This window comes from Bos javanicus, chromosome 3, assembly GCF_032452875.1.
Source record: "Bos javanicus breed banteng chromosome 3, ARS-OSU_banteng_1.0, whole genome shotgun sequence".
Classification (NCBI taxonomy): domain Eukaryota; kingdom Metazoa; phylum Chordata; class Mammalia; order Artiodactyla; family Bovidae; genus Bos; species Bos javanicus.
The window spans coordinates 98,183,990-98,200,730 of record NC_083870.1 but is presented as its reverse complement, the minus strand read 5'-3'; the positions used below and the strand labels follow the sequence as shown (position 1 = coordinate 98,200,730).

Sequence of the window (16,741 nt, the reverse complement as noted above, 5' to 3'; positions counted from 1 at the left end):
TCCTTAGCTGAATTAACATTTTCCTTCCTGAAATTCCTAGGATTTTTTTAAGAGAAAAATTACATTAAAAAGAAGGAGACAGACCAATTTATCTTTCATATTGTCTAATAACTATTGCTAGATTGTAGGAAATATTAAAAAGGGGGTTAAGAGAATAAACTATGGCATCTTTCTGCTTCTTTCAATGAGAAAAGGCAGCTATTAGTACTTAGAGGTTTTACTCTTGAAAGATAATACAACATAAGAATTCATCATAATAGTTAGGGAAAACAACAAAGACTACTCTTTCCTCAAGGGAATGGAAATAGACACTTAGCAAAGATGTTAAGTATGTGGAAATTTATATTTGATCCTTCAGGGAGATGTCAAATTTAATTCAGAGGAAAATGTCTCTTAAATATTTTCTAAAGTTCCCCTTTGAGACCCATTTTTTGGTGGCCTTTGTATGATAATGGCAAATATAGGTGCAAAGTAATATATATATATATATTTTTTTGTACTTACTCAGGAAATTTTCTATGATAGCAAATATTTTCTTTAAAGTTCATATTTGCTCTTTTTACCAAGGAGCCTGGGCTTCCCTTGTGGCTCAGCTGGTAAAGAATCTGCCTGCAGTGCGGAAGACCTGGGCTCAATCCCTGGAGAAGGGAAAGGCTACCCACACTCCAGTATTCTGGCCTGGAGAATTCCAGGCACCATACAGTCCATGGGGTCACAAAGAGTCGGACATGACTGAGTGACTTTCACTTCACTTCACTGATCTTCCCGGGTGGCGCTAGTGGTAAAGAACCTGCCTTCCAATGCAGTAGACAGGAGGCTCAGGTTCATTCCCTGGGTCAGGAAGATCCCCTGGAGGAGGCCATGGCAACCCACTCTAGTATTCTTGCCTGGAGAATCCTATGGACAGAGAAGCCTGGTGAGCTGCAGTCTGTAGGGTCTCAAAGAGTCAGACATGACTGAAGGCATGTAGCACACCAAGAAGCCACTTTTAAATAGGGGAATTTTTCATTTGTTTCCATCAAGGAGGAAAAGATATTAAGTTTTTAATTAATTTTTTTTAAAAAACCATCATTCAATGCTGACCTTCAAAAACTTATACAAAAAATCATCAGAAAACTTACAACCAGAGGGTAGCTGAGTGATTGTGGAGTCCAGTATTTTCCCGACTCTGTCAACATGTGTCTGCAGATGGCATTTCAGAGGAAGTCTCAGGAGTTGGGGGAGAGGAATGGGAGGGGAAAGATAACCATAACAGCAATCACTGTTACACACTCAATTTAGTTTAGGAAAGTCTGGGTTAATCAATAAATATTTAATGAGCACCAAGTATGTATCAGACTTTCTATTAGATGCTAGAGCGAAGCATGTTTATGCCAGGATTTCTTACAGCCTCAAACATGCTAATGTTTTTACTAAGGTGACCATATGTAGTTTGCCTGAACAATTTACCACTGTTTTTTTCAGTATTACTAGCAACCCCTTTTTATTCCTGTCATCTTACCCATGACTCTCTAAGTTTGAGTGGTACACAGATTTTTCCTAAACTTACATGACCAATGAAAATACTTGTATCTACATTCCTAAAGCCATCTCTTAGAACAGCAGTCTACAAACACGGTTCAGGAAATGCTGACCTATTCCGTTCCCTCCACTGATAACTGAGGAAACCAGGACCAGAGATCTGTAGCCTAGGATACCTGGCTCCTGTCTCTGATGTGCTTCCAATACATTGCAGATAGCCACAGATAAAACAATCAACATGAAGCTGAAAAGTCTTATTATTAGATAACAGGTATTACGTACTTTCTCCAATTAGAAAAATAAATCGCCCAATTTACATACCAATTCCAACTTAAATAGAGTTCAACTCAAGTATTTTAATATCATAACTATAAAATTAACCAAAGATGGAATCAATGAGAAAACATTATCTTGTAGTCAACTCTTAAAGTTTGTAAGTCAAGTTTATCATTTCCTATTCTCTGCATTTCTTCTACTCTCTCTAATAAATATAAGGTAACTGATTTCTTTGTATCTTCAAAGCCTAACTGTCCTCAGATGTGTTTGGAGCCAGGGTAGAGGGGAGAGGGGGAAGAAGCTAATTTTATCAACCAACAACTTTTGAGTACAAAGAGTTATGCTCTAATATTTCCTCCCCTTTATGGTTCCCAGGTTTTTTTGTTTTTTTTTTTTTTAAAGTAAGGTTGCTACTTTCACGGGCTATTTGATACCTATGAATACTCTAAAGAGATTAAATTACAACATAAATCCCTTATTCTTTATGAGTTTTTACAAGCTTTTTAACAAAGGCTATTTTCTGATTCTGGTTCCACCAAAAGTTTTGACTCTAGGAAAAAACAATGCAAAAAAAAAATCTATCTTTAAAAATCAGTTATTCATATCTGGGGTCACATTTGGCCATTCCTATTTCTCGCTATCTGTTAGGCATTTTAGGTAACTTAGCTAGCTCTTTTAGAGAAGAGGGAGTAAAGGATTATAGAAACTTTAAAAAGAAAACTGTATCTTAGGAGCTAAGACATTAATAGCCTTTTCTTAGGGAGCAAACAGTAGAAAATACTAGTTAAAATAGAGTTTAAACTCCTGGGAAATTCATCTCTGTATATGTTTTTTTGCCTATGACCAAGAAATGAACGTTAATAATAAAAATAATCTTAGTCAGACAAGATAACCGGTCGAGCAAATGGAAAGAAAATTACAAGGTGATGAAGGCAGAAGAGCATTTTTAGAGAGAATATGTTCTTGGATTTGTAGCTGGTGACATGAGAGACATGTGACAGGACAGCCTTCTCGTAATCAGAATGGAGGTTTTGACTGTGTTGCAGAACTGTGGGAATATAGCACTCTCTACTGTGATTGGAAAAAGAAGGCTTGCCCATGATACTTTATCATTTGAAATAATAAACTTAAAGTCTAACTACTGTGCTCAATTAGAACCACCTGATTAAAAAAAATAAAAGAGTACAGGTATTGATCACATCAAACGTTTTCATTGAGAAGTTGACAAGGACACTCATACAGTTTATCGCGGCTGATCTCAGAAGCTTTCCTGTGTATGAGAAACAGAACTACAGGCCTTTTTGTATAAGTTCCTGTATATCTTGTCCATGCTGTTCTCAAAGATGGGTCGGTGGGATTTTCCTTTGTAAGAGGCTGCCCTGTTGGACCAGTATTCACCATCATCCAAATGGAGGGTGCCACGTGGCCGTTGAAATGAGCTATAGAAAAGGATATAAACGATTAAAACAATAGTGAAGCAAAATGAGAGGTGGGATATAAAAATTAAATATTTACTAAGAACTTTATAGGCTTGATAACACTTTTTTATTTGTTAGAAAGAAATACTGACTTTTTAAAAGGCTAAGTTTATTTTTTAAATAAATAATGAACCCACTTCAATAAATTAAGTACTTATTATAGATAAGACCTCTCAGGCATGTTAGATGTGCCATGTAAAACTGTTATGTTCTTGCTATTAAAGGTTACAAATATTTTATTCATCTATTTGGAATCTCAATCCACAGAAAACAATTTCTTCCCTGACTTATCAGTCTCATGATTTTACAGTACTTGTGAACTGTGAAACAAGAACTCTTGAAGCTGGATATCTATAAAAAGAATTTGCTGTTTCACCTGGAGTCAATCTGCCACATGAACACAATAAAAGTGGTCATGAAAAAAGGCACAAAGTGGCTTAGAGCCTGCCGCACCCTTAGAGCCTGACACAGTGTCGATGAGGATGTAAAATAATGAGAACACTTATACACTTTGCAAAACCGTTTGGCATGACTCAGTAAGGTTACATACACAACTCTAGCCAACCCCCTGGCTCCTAAGTATCCCAGCAAAATCCTCGCATGTGTGCACCAGAAGATATGTGCCAACATGTTCATAATCACACGCTTTGTAATAGAACTAAAAACTGCAAGCAATCTAAATATCCGTTTATGTTGGAACAAAAAACTGAGCTGTGGTGAGTGCATACAGTGGTATAATATGCAGCAGGGAAAATTAAAGATCTATGGCTACATGCATCAACATAGATGAAACTGAAAAATTAATTCAGTGCAAAAAAGAAAACTTCAAACAATAAACAGTTAAAATTACATTTGTGTAGAATAGTTTAAAACAAGGAAAATTAAATAATTCATTGCTTAAGGGTAGATACATGTGTGGTATAACCATAAAGAAAAAAGAAAAATCACAATAGCAGTTATTTCTATGGAAATAGGTGCGACTTGTTAGCGGCATAAGGTTATGTTCTATTTCTTAAGTTGGATGATAAGTAAATGGGCACTCCTTTTATTGCTGTTGCTATTTAGGACACACAAATCTTAAGTATATACCTCTGTTACGGCTGACATATTTTATAATAGCATTAAAAAATTCACTTCTGTAAATCGTGTTAATAGGTGTCTCTATCTCCTGATGGCTTTGCTAAAATGGGAATCTACCTCATATATTCCAGCAATCTTACTAGATTTTATCAAACTTTCTTTACACCTGGTACCACCTCTTTCACACTGGAAAATTTTGAAAATGATAACATGATTAACCTTACTTTTACTTTGTCCATTCAGTTTCAGAGAGGTAATTAACACAATTTTAAATAATGTTAGTATAATCTTTGAAATATTTCAAAAGGCCTTAGCCAAGTCTGCAATGCTATTGCTTTCATATAGTTTCCACCTTTCATTAGCTTAGCTTCAGAAACAGTCTAGCCAAATGAATACAAGTTCTTTCATACAGTTTCTCACAATCCAAACTCCTGCCTAAAAACAGTCACTCAAAACAGTTTTTTGGACATTTTGAGTCAAATGGTAAAGAAATCACATACATAAACACATTAATAGAATATTTCTGCATATACTCTGTACCTCTGCAAACATTCTACAAGTCTAAGGCCCCACGTTTGCCTCTGTTCCCTCATACTACTTTCAGTTCAGTTCAGTTGCTCAGTTGTGTCCGACTCTTTGTGACCCCACGGACTGCAGCATGCCAGGCTTCCCTGTCCTTCACCACCTCCTGGAGCTTGCTCAAACTCATGTCCATCAAGATGGTGATGCCATCTAACCATCTCATCCTCTGTCGGTCCCTTCTCCTCCTGCCTTCGATCTTTCCCAGCACAGGGTCTTTTCCAGGGAGTCAGTTCTTCGCATCAGGGGGCCAAAGTATTGGAGTTTCAGCTTCAGCATCTGTCCTTCCAATGAATATTCAGGACAGATTTCCTTTAGGATTTCCTTTAGGATTGACTGATTTCCAAGGGACTCTCAAGAGTCTTCTTCAACACCACAGTTCAAAAGCATCAATTCTTCAGCACTCAGCCTTTTTAATGGTCCAACTCTCACATCCTTACATGACTACTGGAACAACTACAGCTTTGACTAGATGGATCTTTGTTGGCAAAGTAATGTCTCTGCTTTTTAATACGTTGTCTAGGTTGGTCATAGCTTTTCTTCCAAGGACCAAGTATCTTTTAATTTCATGGCAGTGGTCACCATCTGCAGTGATTTTGGAGTCCAAGAAAATAAAGTCTCTCGCTGTTTCCATTGTTTCCCCATCTATTTGCCGTGAAGTGATGGGACAAGATGCCATGATCTTAGTTTTCTGAATGTTGAGTTTTCAGCCAGCTTTTCACTCTCCTCTTTCACTTTCATTAAGAGGCTCTTTAGTTTCTATTTGCTTTCTGCCATAAGGGTGGTGTCATCTGCATATCTGAGGTTACTGATATTTCTCCAGGCAGTCTTGATTCCAGCTTGTGCTTCATCCAGCATGGCATTTCACATGATGTACTCCACATAGAAGTTAAACAAGCAGAGTGACAATATACAGCCTTGATGTACTTTTTTCCCAATCTGGAACCACTGTTCCATGTCCAGTTCTAAATGCTGCTTCTTGACCTGCATACAGATTTCTCAGGAGGCAGGGAAGGTGGTCTGGTATTTCCACCTCTTTAAGAATTCTCCACATTGGAAAGCCCTCATAATACTTTAGGAGTCCCCAGATGTTATCTTTTTTTCATTGGATTGTATTTGCTTTATTTGTTGCTGTGTTTTGTTTTACATCAAGTCGTGCACTAATTAATATTCACAAAGCACAGATCTGTACTTTATGTTCCTGTTGTCCATAGTCATCAACTTTACTGCATAATAATGTCCTTTTCTGAACTCTGTATTTTGCCAGGCTAGTTCTACCACAATAAACCTACTCAACACAAATTTGAATTTCTATTAAGCCACTACCCAAATCTCAGAAAAGTAAGCAATAGTAGGGACATTAACTTTGAAAATCATTGTGTAGGTTTTTCTGATATTGTAAATCTAATTCCTAATCTCTATCATAAATTATTATATTTAATGCCATCAGGCATAGATTTGCTACTGCTTTGGTATTATTAGACAATACTTTTTTTCATATCACAAAGCTGCTTTAAAATATCAATGCTATCTCAATGGCTTGCAATGAATAAATAAAGTCCAATAACCTTTTCAGAAGCAACTGTGAACCTGGAGAGTTTCTGTAAAAAAAGAGCTGAAGTGGTCAAAACAGATATCCTAAAACGCTTTAAAAATCTTGAAGATTTTGACAGGGAGATATTTCTTTTTAAAATTGTAAAACTTTAGACAGTATTGTGGTTCTCTGGAAAGAATTGGGAATTGGCTCATCCTGTAAGTCTGAATTGCAAAGTAGAGATGTTTGCAAAACAGGTCCTAATATAGCCCATGGATAGGTGCAAACAAAGAACAGCAGAATCTTAAAAGCAACATTTACTTCTAGACATAGAAGCACTGGCTATCTAACTAATAGATTGTGAACATATTGAGTCAATTCTAATTTTCCATTACTGAGAACATTAATAAGCTTAAAATGGGTAAGCAACACTAAAACATCTTATTATAGTAATAGGCTTTTAAACCACACTTCTGTATTTTACTAAGAGTATCTCCAGCATTCATTCATTCAAAGCACTCAAAGTTCCTACTCTACAAAGCATAGCATCAGTGTTATGTAACATAAAATGGTTATCTTCAAAGCAGGATAACATTGCTATTTTATTAAATGCAGCATAGATATATATTTTTTTAGCAATTTTCTCTTGCTACTTCAATAGGGAGCTCTCTATTTAATTATGACAATGCTATTAAAAAAAAACACACACAAAAAAGAACAGAGACTAGGATAATATCTGCGAACTAAGCACTTTCAAAATTTAAATGTTGTTAAGATATAAATTATAAATTTTTAAAGCCTTGCATATATTTAACAAGAGAAAGGTCTTATGCAGCTTAACATGTACTAGGATACCAAGGGCATGACTAGGTTTTATACTCAGAAAAGGAGGAACTCACTTGAAACCCTGACAGTGTTTCTGTATCAGTATGAAATGAAGACCAAGTACATACCAGTTTACACACGGTATTCAGATAACATATCTATAAAGTGATATACATGAAGAAAAGGTCAGAGGGTAAGATATATGGCACACAAATGATAAGAACAGGTGGCAAGAATACACAAAAGAACTATAAAAAAAGATCTTTATGACCCAGACAATCACTATGGTATGATCACTCACCTAGAGCCAGACATCCTGGAAATTAAGTCAAGTGGGCCTTAGGAAGCATCACTATGAACAAAGCTCGTGGAGGTGATGGAAATCCAGTTGAACTATTTCAAAATGCTGTTAAAGTGTTGCACTCAGGTCAGCAAATTTGGAAAACTCAGCAGTAGCCACAGGAGTGGAAAAGGTGAGTTTTCATTCCAATCCCAAAGAAAGGCAATGCCAAAGAATGCTCCAACTATGGCACAACTGCACTCATCTCACACGCTAGCAAAGTGAAGCTCAAAATTCTCCAAGCCAGGCTTCAGCAGTATGTGAATCGAGAACTTCCAGATGTTCAAGCTAGATTTAGGAAAGGCAGGGGAACCAGAGATCAAATTGCTAATATCCGTTGGATCATCAAAAAAGGAAGAGAGTTCCAGAAAAAACATCTATTTCTGCTTTACTGACTAAGCCAAAGCCTTTGACTGTGTGGATCCACAACACACTGTGGAAAATTCTTCAAGAGATGGGAATACCAGACCATCTTACCTGCCTCCTGAAAAATCTGTATGCAGGTCAAGAAGCAACAGTTAGAACTGGACATGGAATAGCAGACTGGTTACAAATTGGGAAGGAAGTACGTCAAGGCTGTATATTTCCACCCTGCTTATTTAACTTATATGCAGAGTACATCATGTGAAACGCTGGGCTGAATGAAGCACAAGCTGGAATCAAGATTGCCTGGAGAAATATCAGTAACCTCAGATATGCAGATGACACCACCCTTATGGCAGAAAGCGAGCAGGAACTAAAGAGCCTTTTGATGAAAGTGAAAGAGGAGAGTGAAAAAGCTGGCTGAAAACTCAACATTCAGAAAACTAAGATCATGGCATCCGATCCCATCACTTCATGGCAAATAGATGGGGCAATGATGTAAACAGTGAGAGACTTTATTTTCCTGGACTCCAAAATCACTGCAGATGGTGATCACTGCCATGAAATTAAAAGATGCTTGCTCCTTGGAAGAAAAGCTATAACCAACCTAAATAGCATATTAAAAAGCAGACACATTACTTTACTGACAAAGATCCATGTAGTCAAAGCTTTGGTTTTTCCAATAGTCATGTATGGACGTGAGAGTTGGACCATAAAGAAAGCTGAGAGCCAAAGTTTTGATGCTTTTAAATTGTGGTATTGGAGAAGACTCTTGAGAGTCCCTTGGACTGCAAGGAAATCAAACCAGTCAATTCTAAAGGAAATTTGTCCTGAATATTCATTGGAAGGATTGATGTTGAAGCTGAAACCTGTTGTGAAGAATAGACTCATTGAAAAAGACCCTGATGCCGGGCAAGATTGAAGACAGGAGAAGGGGCTGACAGAGGATGAGATGGTTGAATGGCATCACCGACTCAATGGACATGAGTTTGAGCAAGCTCCAGGAATTGGTGATGGACAGGGAAGCCTGGCATGCTGCAGTCCAGGGGGTCACAAAGAGTCAGACACAAATGAGTGACTGAATAAATATACTGGATGGATGTATGATGGATGTATGGATAGATGTAAGTAAGGAATTTAGGAAGGAAAGATTCAAAATCCTGGAGATCAGGATAGATGATAGGGAGAAGCTTTAATATGAGGTAATAAAATTGTGAAAGCATTTTGCATCTTTAAAGATACAACAGAAAATAAAATGTCATAAAATATCATTAAAGCCATCAAGAGACTTCTGGTTCAAGATGCTGGAATAGAAAGTCATGCACTCATCTCCTCCTGCAAGGGCACCAAAATCACAACTAGCTATTGAACAACCATCCACAGGAGGACCCTGGAACCTACCGAAAAAGATACCCCATGTCCGAAGGCAAAGAAGAAGCTGCATTGAGATGGCAGGAGAGGCACAATCACAGTAAAATCAAATCCCACACCCGCTGGGTGGGGGACTCACAAACTGGAGACCAATAGTACCAAAGAAATTCTCCCACTGTTGTGAATGTTTGGAACCTGACATCAGGCTTCCTAGTCTGGGCCCTCGACAAAGGGACTGGGAATCCTCAGGGAATCCGATCTTGAAGGCCAGAGGGATCTGATTATAATACTTCCACAGGGTTGGGGGAATCAGAGACTCCAGTCTTGGAGGGCACAAACAAAACCTTGAGTGCACCAAGACTCAGAGGAAAGGAGCAGTGATTCCACAGGAAACTGAACCCAAACTACCTGCTAGTGTTGGAGGGTCTCCTGTGGAGGTGTGGGTCAGCAGGGGCCCACCACAGGGATGGGGGGACTGGTGGCAGCTGTCTGGGAAAGCCCCATCTTGGTGGTCACCCTTAACTCCCAAGGGATGGGTCACCTCAGGCCAAAAAGCTACCAGAGAGGGAGCAAACCCTTCCCATCAGCAGATAATCAGATCAAAGATTTACTGAGCAAGGCCCTGCCCACCAGAGCAAGACTCAGTTTTTCCCACCACAGTCCTTCTCATCAAGAAGCTTACACAAGCCTCTTAGCCTCTGCCATCAGAGAGCAGACAGAAGAAGCAAGAACCACAATCCCACAGGGAGTAAAACAAAACCATGTTAAGAAAGTTAATTAGTATGAAAAAGCAGAAAGTTACATCCCAGATGAAGCGACAAGATAGTGTCAGAATAGTGATAGTGGTTGATCCCGCTGTCAGAGGATGTCTGCAGAGGGGTAATTTTGGCCAAGATCTCAAGTTCCCTTTTGACTTCTGCTGAGAGAAGCTTTAAGGCAAGCAAGTGGGTAATTACTTTGAGTGTGATTCCCTCATATTTGAGATGGAAAGTAGAATGGGAGTGACTTCTTGCCCTATTATATAACTTGGGGATAAAACAAATAATATCATAATCATTCATCCATGGACTAGTGTCTCCCTAATATACTCTCTAGTCTCTCCTGAACATATTTACAGCCTATGCATACACATAATATTCTAGACGACCAGAGATAGATAGAACTTTATCAAGGACAACTGTGGCTATCTTGTCCCTGGAATTTTATTGTCTGTCCATTAAGCAGTAAGTAAGATCTCAAGTACTCACATACTGTTTGCTATTACCAGAATAATGATAGTGAATATAATTCAGGATCTTGGAAAAAGAACGGAGGTAAAGATTGAGATGATGCAAGAAATGTCTACCACAGACCTAAAAGAACTAAAGAACAAACAAACAAGAGATGAATAGTACACTAGAAGGAATCCATAGCAGAATAACTGAAGCATGGATAAATGACCTGGGGGACAGAATGGTGGAAACCACTGCCACGAACAGAATATAGAAAAAAGGATGAAAATAAAAGAAGCCAGCCTAAAAGACCTCTGGAACAACATTATCACATGAACATTCACATTATAGGGATCCCAGGAGGACAAGAGAGAAAAAGGACCTGAGAAAATATTTGAGGAGATAATAGCTGAAAACTTCCCTAACATGGAAAAGGAAATAGTCAACCAAGTCTTGGAAGCACACAGAGTCCCAGGCAGGATAAACCCAAGGAGGAATACACTGAGACACATAACAATCAAACTGACAAAAATTAAAGACAGAGATAAAATATTAAAGCAACAGGGGAAAAACAACAAAAAAACATATAAGGGAACTCCCATAAGGCTGATTTCTCAACAGAAACTTTACATGACAGAAGGGAACAGCATGACATATTTAAAGTGATGAAAGGGAAGAATGTACAACCAAGAATACTCTACTCAGCAAGACTCTCCTTCAGATTTGATGGAGAAATCAGAAGTTTTACAGACAAGCAAAAGTTAAGAGAATTGCACCACCAAACCAGCTTTACAACAAATGCTAAAGGCAGAAAATAAGAGAAGGAAAAGCCCTACCTAAAGAAAATAAGCCCCAAACAATTAAGAAAACGGTAATAGGATTACCTTAAGGTAAGATTTAATTACCTTAAATGTAAATGGATTAAATGCACCCAAAAGACACAGATTGGCTGAGCAGATGAAAACCTGTGCATGTATGCACTTCCACTTACATTACTCTACTTGACCCCCCAAACTGTATGCAGTTATTTTATATTGTTAGGTTAATCATGTCCCCATTATGACTTGCAATTGTAATTATCTTTTATTTTTTGTCTGACTATTGATTGTGAAAACTGATAAACATCTTTTACTATTGTGATTATGTAACTATTACTCACTTAATACTACTGTATCATGATTGGTCAACAGAAATATTATAGAATTCTATATCACCAAAGCTACCATTTAATAGAAAAACCTGTAATCACTTTTTAAAATCCATATGCATATCAGAATTACCTTGGAATTTTTTGGAAAAAAAAAAAGACAACAAGATTTCTTGGTAAATTATAGCAGTAGTTCTCAAACTTTAACACACATCAGAGTCATCTGAAGGGCTTATTACAACTCAGATTATTGAGTCTAACACCCAGAATAACTAACTGAATATGTCTGAGGTGGGGTCCAAGAATTTGGATTTCTAACAAATACCAGGGTATTTATGATACCACTCATCTAGGAACTATAGTAAATTATTGGCTTTTCTATAGAAATGTGAAACTTTAGGGAAAAAATTGGATGTTGTTTAAGTTCTTTTACTATTCACATAAACTACATAGTAAACATTAATAGAAGTTTATTCAAATGAATTTACTGAAGACTGGTTACTTACAGGTCACTTACTTCCCTTTCTTGGATGTGTAGAAATGAGCCACTGACAAGAAATAAGATCTGATTGCTTTCATCATCATTAATTCCACTGTTGATTCCTCATCTAGAGATGTTATTAAATATCACAACCATACAGTGTTTACTTAAATAATGCCTTAAAGCTTCAACAAATGCAATTGATCATTATTAATAAAGGACTTAATTTTAATATCTGAACTTTTTTTAAAAAACTGAGCTCCTAGTACACATCAGAGACCTTGATACACAGTCAAAAACAAAGGTAGGAAAAACATCGGTGCCTTATGCTTAACATGAGGAGGCAAGACAGACACAGAATGAAACAATCATTATGGGATAAATACTGCCAATTGCAAATATATACGTGAGAGGAAATGGTAGGATAAAGGAAAAAACGACAGTCTAAGATCCAACCAGTCCATCCTAAAGGAAATCAGTCCTGGGTGTTCATTGGAAGGACTGATGTTGAAGCTGAAACTCCAATACTTTGGCCACCTGATGTGAAGAGCTGACTCATTTGAAAAGACCCTAATGTTGGGAAAGATTGGAGGCAGGAGGAGAAGGGGACGACAGAGGATGAGATGGTTAGATGGCATCACTGACTCAATGGACATGAGTTTGGGTAAACTCTGGGAGTTGGTGATGGACAGGGAGGCCCGGCATGCTGCGGTTCATGGAGTTGCAAAGAGTCAGAATATGACTGAGCAACTGAACTGAACTGAACTGAACTGCTGAGGTCATAAAAGGTATCTCAGAAGATGGAATAACTTGAGCTTAGTCCTAAAGAATGGATAGACATTCACTAGATAAACAAGATGGCATTGGTTATTCTCTATATCATACTATAACAGAACCAAGGCACAAATTATCTGAAACATCATAATATACCAGGTCACACAAAATCCAAAGAATTCAAATTAGAATTAAGCAACATTTTTCTCACTTAAAACTGAAAGTTTATTCTTGTTCAAGGGACTTTAAGTCTATGTATTATTTTGATTTTTTTTTCCATTTACTAGTACCAAAGACAGCTTTTTGGCTATGTGTTACACCTTGGTAAATTCATCAAGTTAACTGGATAGTGAGCAATGGCAGGAGATTGAAATTACAGTCAATCTGTGTTATTCAAGAACATATAGTCAAAGTTTAAACTAGTCACTTTGAGATTACGTTATAAACAATTTCATAATTATAACATTTATGTTGAGCATATTCCTACTGTTAGTAACCTGAAAAATATGTACAAGTAAATAGAAAACAGTTTATATAAATAGCCAGTCCCATAAAAGGACAACATAGCTAAAAATTCAGGGCGATAGTTATAAATGGCCATCTAATGTTCTAAACATGAAATTAAAATTATTTTTATACTCTTCTCTATTTCTGTGGCCAACTCCCATCATAAAGTATCACCCCTTGCCTGATATTTCAGTTCAGTTCAGTTCAGTCGCTCACTCGTGTCCGACTCTTTGCGACCCCATGAATCGCAGCACGCCAGGCCTCCCTGTCCATCACCAACTCCCGGAGTTTACCCAGACTCACGTCCATCGAGTCAGTGATGCCATCCAGCCATCTCATCCTCCATCGTCCCCTTCTCCTCCTGCCCCCAATCCCTTCAAGCATCAGAGTCTTTTCCAATGAGTCAACTCTTCGCATGAGGTGGCCAAAGTACTGGAGTTTCAGCTTTAGCATCATTCCTTCCAAAGAAATCCTAGGGCTGATCTCCTTCAGAATGGACTGGTTGGATCTCCTTGCAGTCCAAGGGACTCTCAAGAGTCTTCTTCAACACTACAGTTCAAAGGCATCAATTCTTCCGCGCTCAGCCTTCTTCACAGTCCAACTCTCACATCCATACAAGACCACAGGAAAAACCATAGCCTTGACTAGACGGACCTTTGTTGGCAAAGTAATGTCTCTGCTTTTGAATATGCTATCTAGGTTGGCCATAACTTTCTTTCCAAGGAGTAAGCATCTTTTAATTTCATGGCTGCAGTCACCATCTGCAGTGTTTTTGGAGCCCCCAAAAATAAAGTCTGACACTGTTTCCACTGTTTCCCCATCTATTTCCCATGAAGTGATGGGACCGGATGCCATGATCTTCATTTTCTGAATGTTGAGCTTTAAGACAACTTTTTCACTCTCCATTTTCACTTTCACCAAGAGGCTTTTTAGTTCCTCTTCCCTTTCTGCCATAAGGGTGGTATCATCTGCATATCTGAGGTTATTGATATTTCTCCCTGCAATCTTGATTCCAGCTTGTGCTTCTTCCAGTCCAGCGTTTCTCATGATGTACTCTGCATATAAGTTAAATAAGCAGGGTGACAATATACAGCCTTGACGTACTCCTTTTCCTATTTGGAACCAGTCTGTTGTTCCATGTCCAGTTCTAACTGTTGCTGCCTGATATTTAGTTAGGACTAATTCTCAAACTGGACAGTGATGCTGCTGCTGCTGCTGCTGCTAAGTCGCTTCAGTCGTGTCCGACTCTGTGCGACCCCATAGACGGCAGCCCACCAGGCTCCCCCGTTCCTGGGATTCTCCAGGCAAGAACACTGGAGTGGGTTGCCATTTCCTTCTCCAATGCATGAAAGTGAAAAAATAAAGTGAAGTCGCTCAGTCGTGTCTGACTCCTAGCGAATTATACAACAATGAAGGGAATTTTCAACATCCTGAAAACTGAAGAAATTTGAAATATATACAGAAGGTATTAAAAAGAGAAAGAGCATCTCAGGACCCTGGTAATTGGTAACGGTACAATAGCAAATGTCTAAAATTTCCTGAAAGATAGGCAGTATGAAAGTTGAGAAGGACTATCTTTATAGTAGTAAATTCTTTCCCCAATCCAGCTCTCAAATCCCAAATTATTAGAAGTAAAAGGTCACTTAATAATTTCTTAATAAGAGATTTCTTTCAAGTGAATTTCATATTCAAAGGTGATAGAAGAGACAGGACAGTTAGCACGGGAAATATAATAACAAGTACTCTGATAACCACAATGAATATCTAGATCATAAGATAAAGGATTGAGTCCTGGGCATAGATTTTTCTGGGAAAAAAATATGAAAGAAAATAATTTCTCATTATGAATATTCTTTATTTGATTGTCATTATATTTCCCTTTAGTTCTTTAAACATAGCTGCTACATCCTCGGGGCCAGCTCAAACTGTTTTTAATAATTCATTTTCCATGTGTATGGGTCACACTTTACTGTTTCTTTGCATGTCCCATAATCTTTTGTCAAAAACAACAATTTAGATAAAAATTGCAGCAACTCTGGGTTCTGGATCCTTACCTAGAGTTGTTGTTATTTGTTTAGTGACTTGTCTAGACCTATGCCATGGAGTCTGTTTCCCTTGCACACTGTAGTTGCTGGTGTCTCTTGTTCTTTTCTTTTTTTTTTTAAATTATTGTTTCCATTTTTAAGCCTGGCCTTCTAGAGGTTGCCCTGGGTCAGCATAGCTTCAGTCAGTTCAGTTCAGTTCAGTCGCTCAGTTGCGTCCGACTCTTTGCGACCCCATGAATCACAGCGCGCCAGGCCTTCCTGTCCATCACCAACTCCCGGAGTTCACTCAGACTCACGTCCATCAAGTCAGTGATGCCATCCAGCCATCTCATCCTCTGTCGTCCCCTTCTCCTGCCCTCAATCCCTCCCAACATCAGAGTCTTTTCCAATGAGTCAACTCTTTGCATGAGGTGGCCAAAGTACTGGAGTTTCAGCTTTAGCATCATTCCTTCCAAAGAATACCCAGGACTGATCTCCTTTACAATGGACTGACTGGATCTCCTTGCAGTCCAAGGGAATCTCAAGAGTCTTCTCCAATACCACAGTTCAAAAGCATCAATTCTTCGGCACTCAGCATAGCTAGCTGCAGCTACTGCTGCTAAGTGGCTTCAGTCGTGTCCGACTCTGTGTGACCCCATAGACGGCAGCCCACCAGGCTCCCCTATCCCTGGGATTCTCCAAGCAAGAACACTGGAATGGGTTGCCATCTCCTTCTCCGATGCATGAAAGTGAAAAGTGAAAGTGAAGTCATGTCTGACTCTTAGCAACCCCATGGATTGCAGCCCACCAGGCTCCTCCGTCCATGGGATTTTCCAATGACTGGTCAGAGTCAATAACCCTATAAAGTTTCCATTTTTTTTGCCAATGGATCTATGTGTGGCTTAGGGAATATATTTAACATTTATCTGGTTGACAAAACTGCCCTGGAGTTTGCTTTCTGCCTTCACAAGATCTGACATTCATCCATGGACTAGTGGCTCCTTAATACACTCTCTAGTCTCTCCTGAACATATTTACAGCCTATGCATACACATAATATTCTAGACAACCAGGGATAGATAGAACTTTATCAAGGACAGCTGTGGCTATCTTGTCCCTGGAATTTTATTGTCTGTCCATTAAACCGTAAGTAAGATCTCAAGTACTCCCTTACTGTTTGCCAGTAGGATCATTATTGTTTCCATTAATCCCTCTACACATGTCATTTCC

At 38.4% G+C, this 16,741-nt stretch overlaps 1 protein-coding gene across 2 annotated transcripts in view; it reads right to left on the bottom strand.

The window, feature by feature from the left end:
• Nucleotides 1-2,988: 2,988 nt before the first annotated feature.
• SPATA6 (spermatogenesis associated 6) overlaps nucleotides 2,989-16,741 on the bottom strand; it is a 165,338-nt gene continuing 151,585 nt past the window's right edge. For both annotated transcript variants that reach the window (XM_061412053.1, XM_061412054.1), the window contains exon 13: nucleotides 2,989-3,236. In XM_061412053.1, coding sequence (XP_061268037.1) covers nucleotides 3,056-3,236 — 181 coding nt within the window. In that variant the 3' untranslated portion in view covers nucleotides 2,989-3,055. The remainder of the gene's footprint in view (nucleotides 3,237-16,741) is intronic.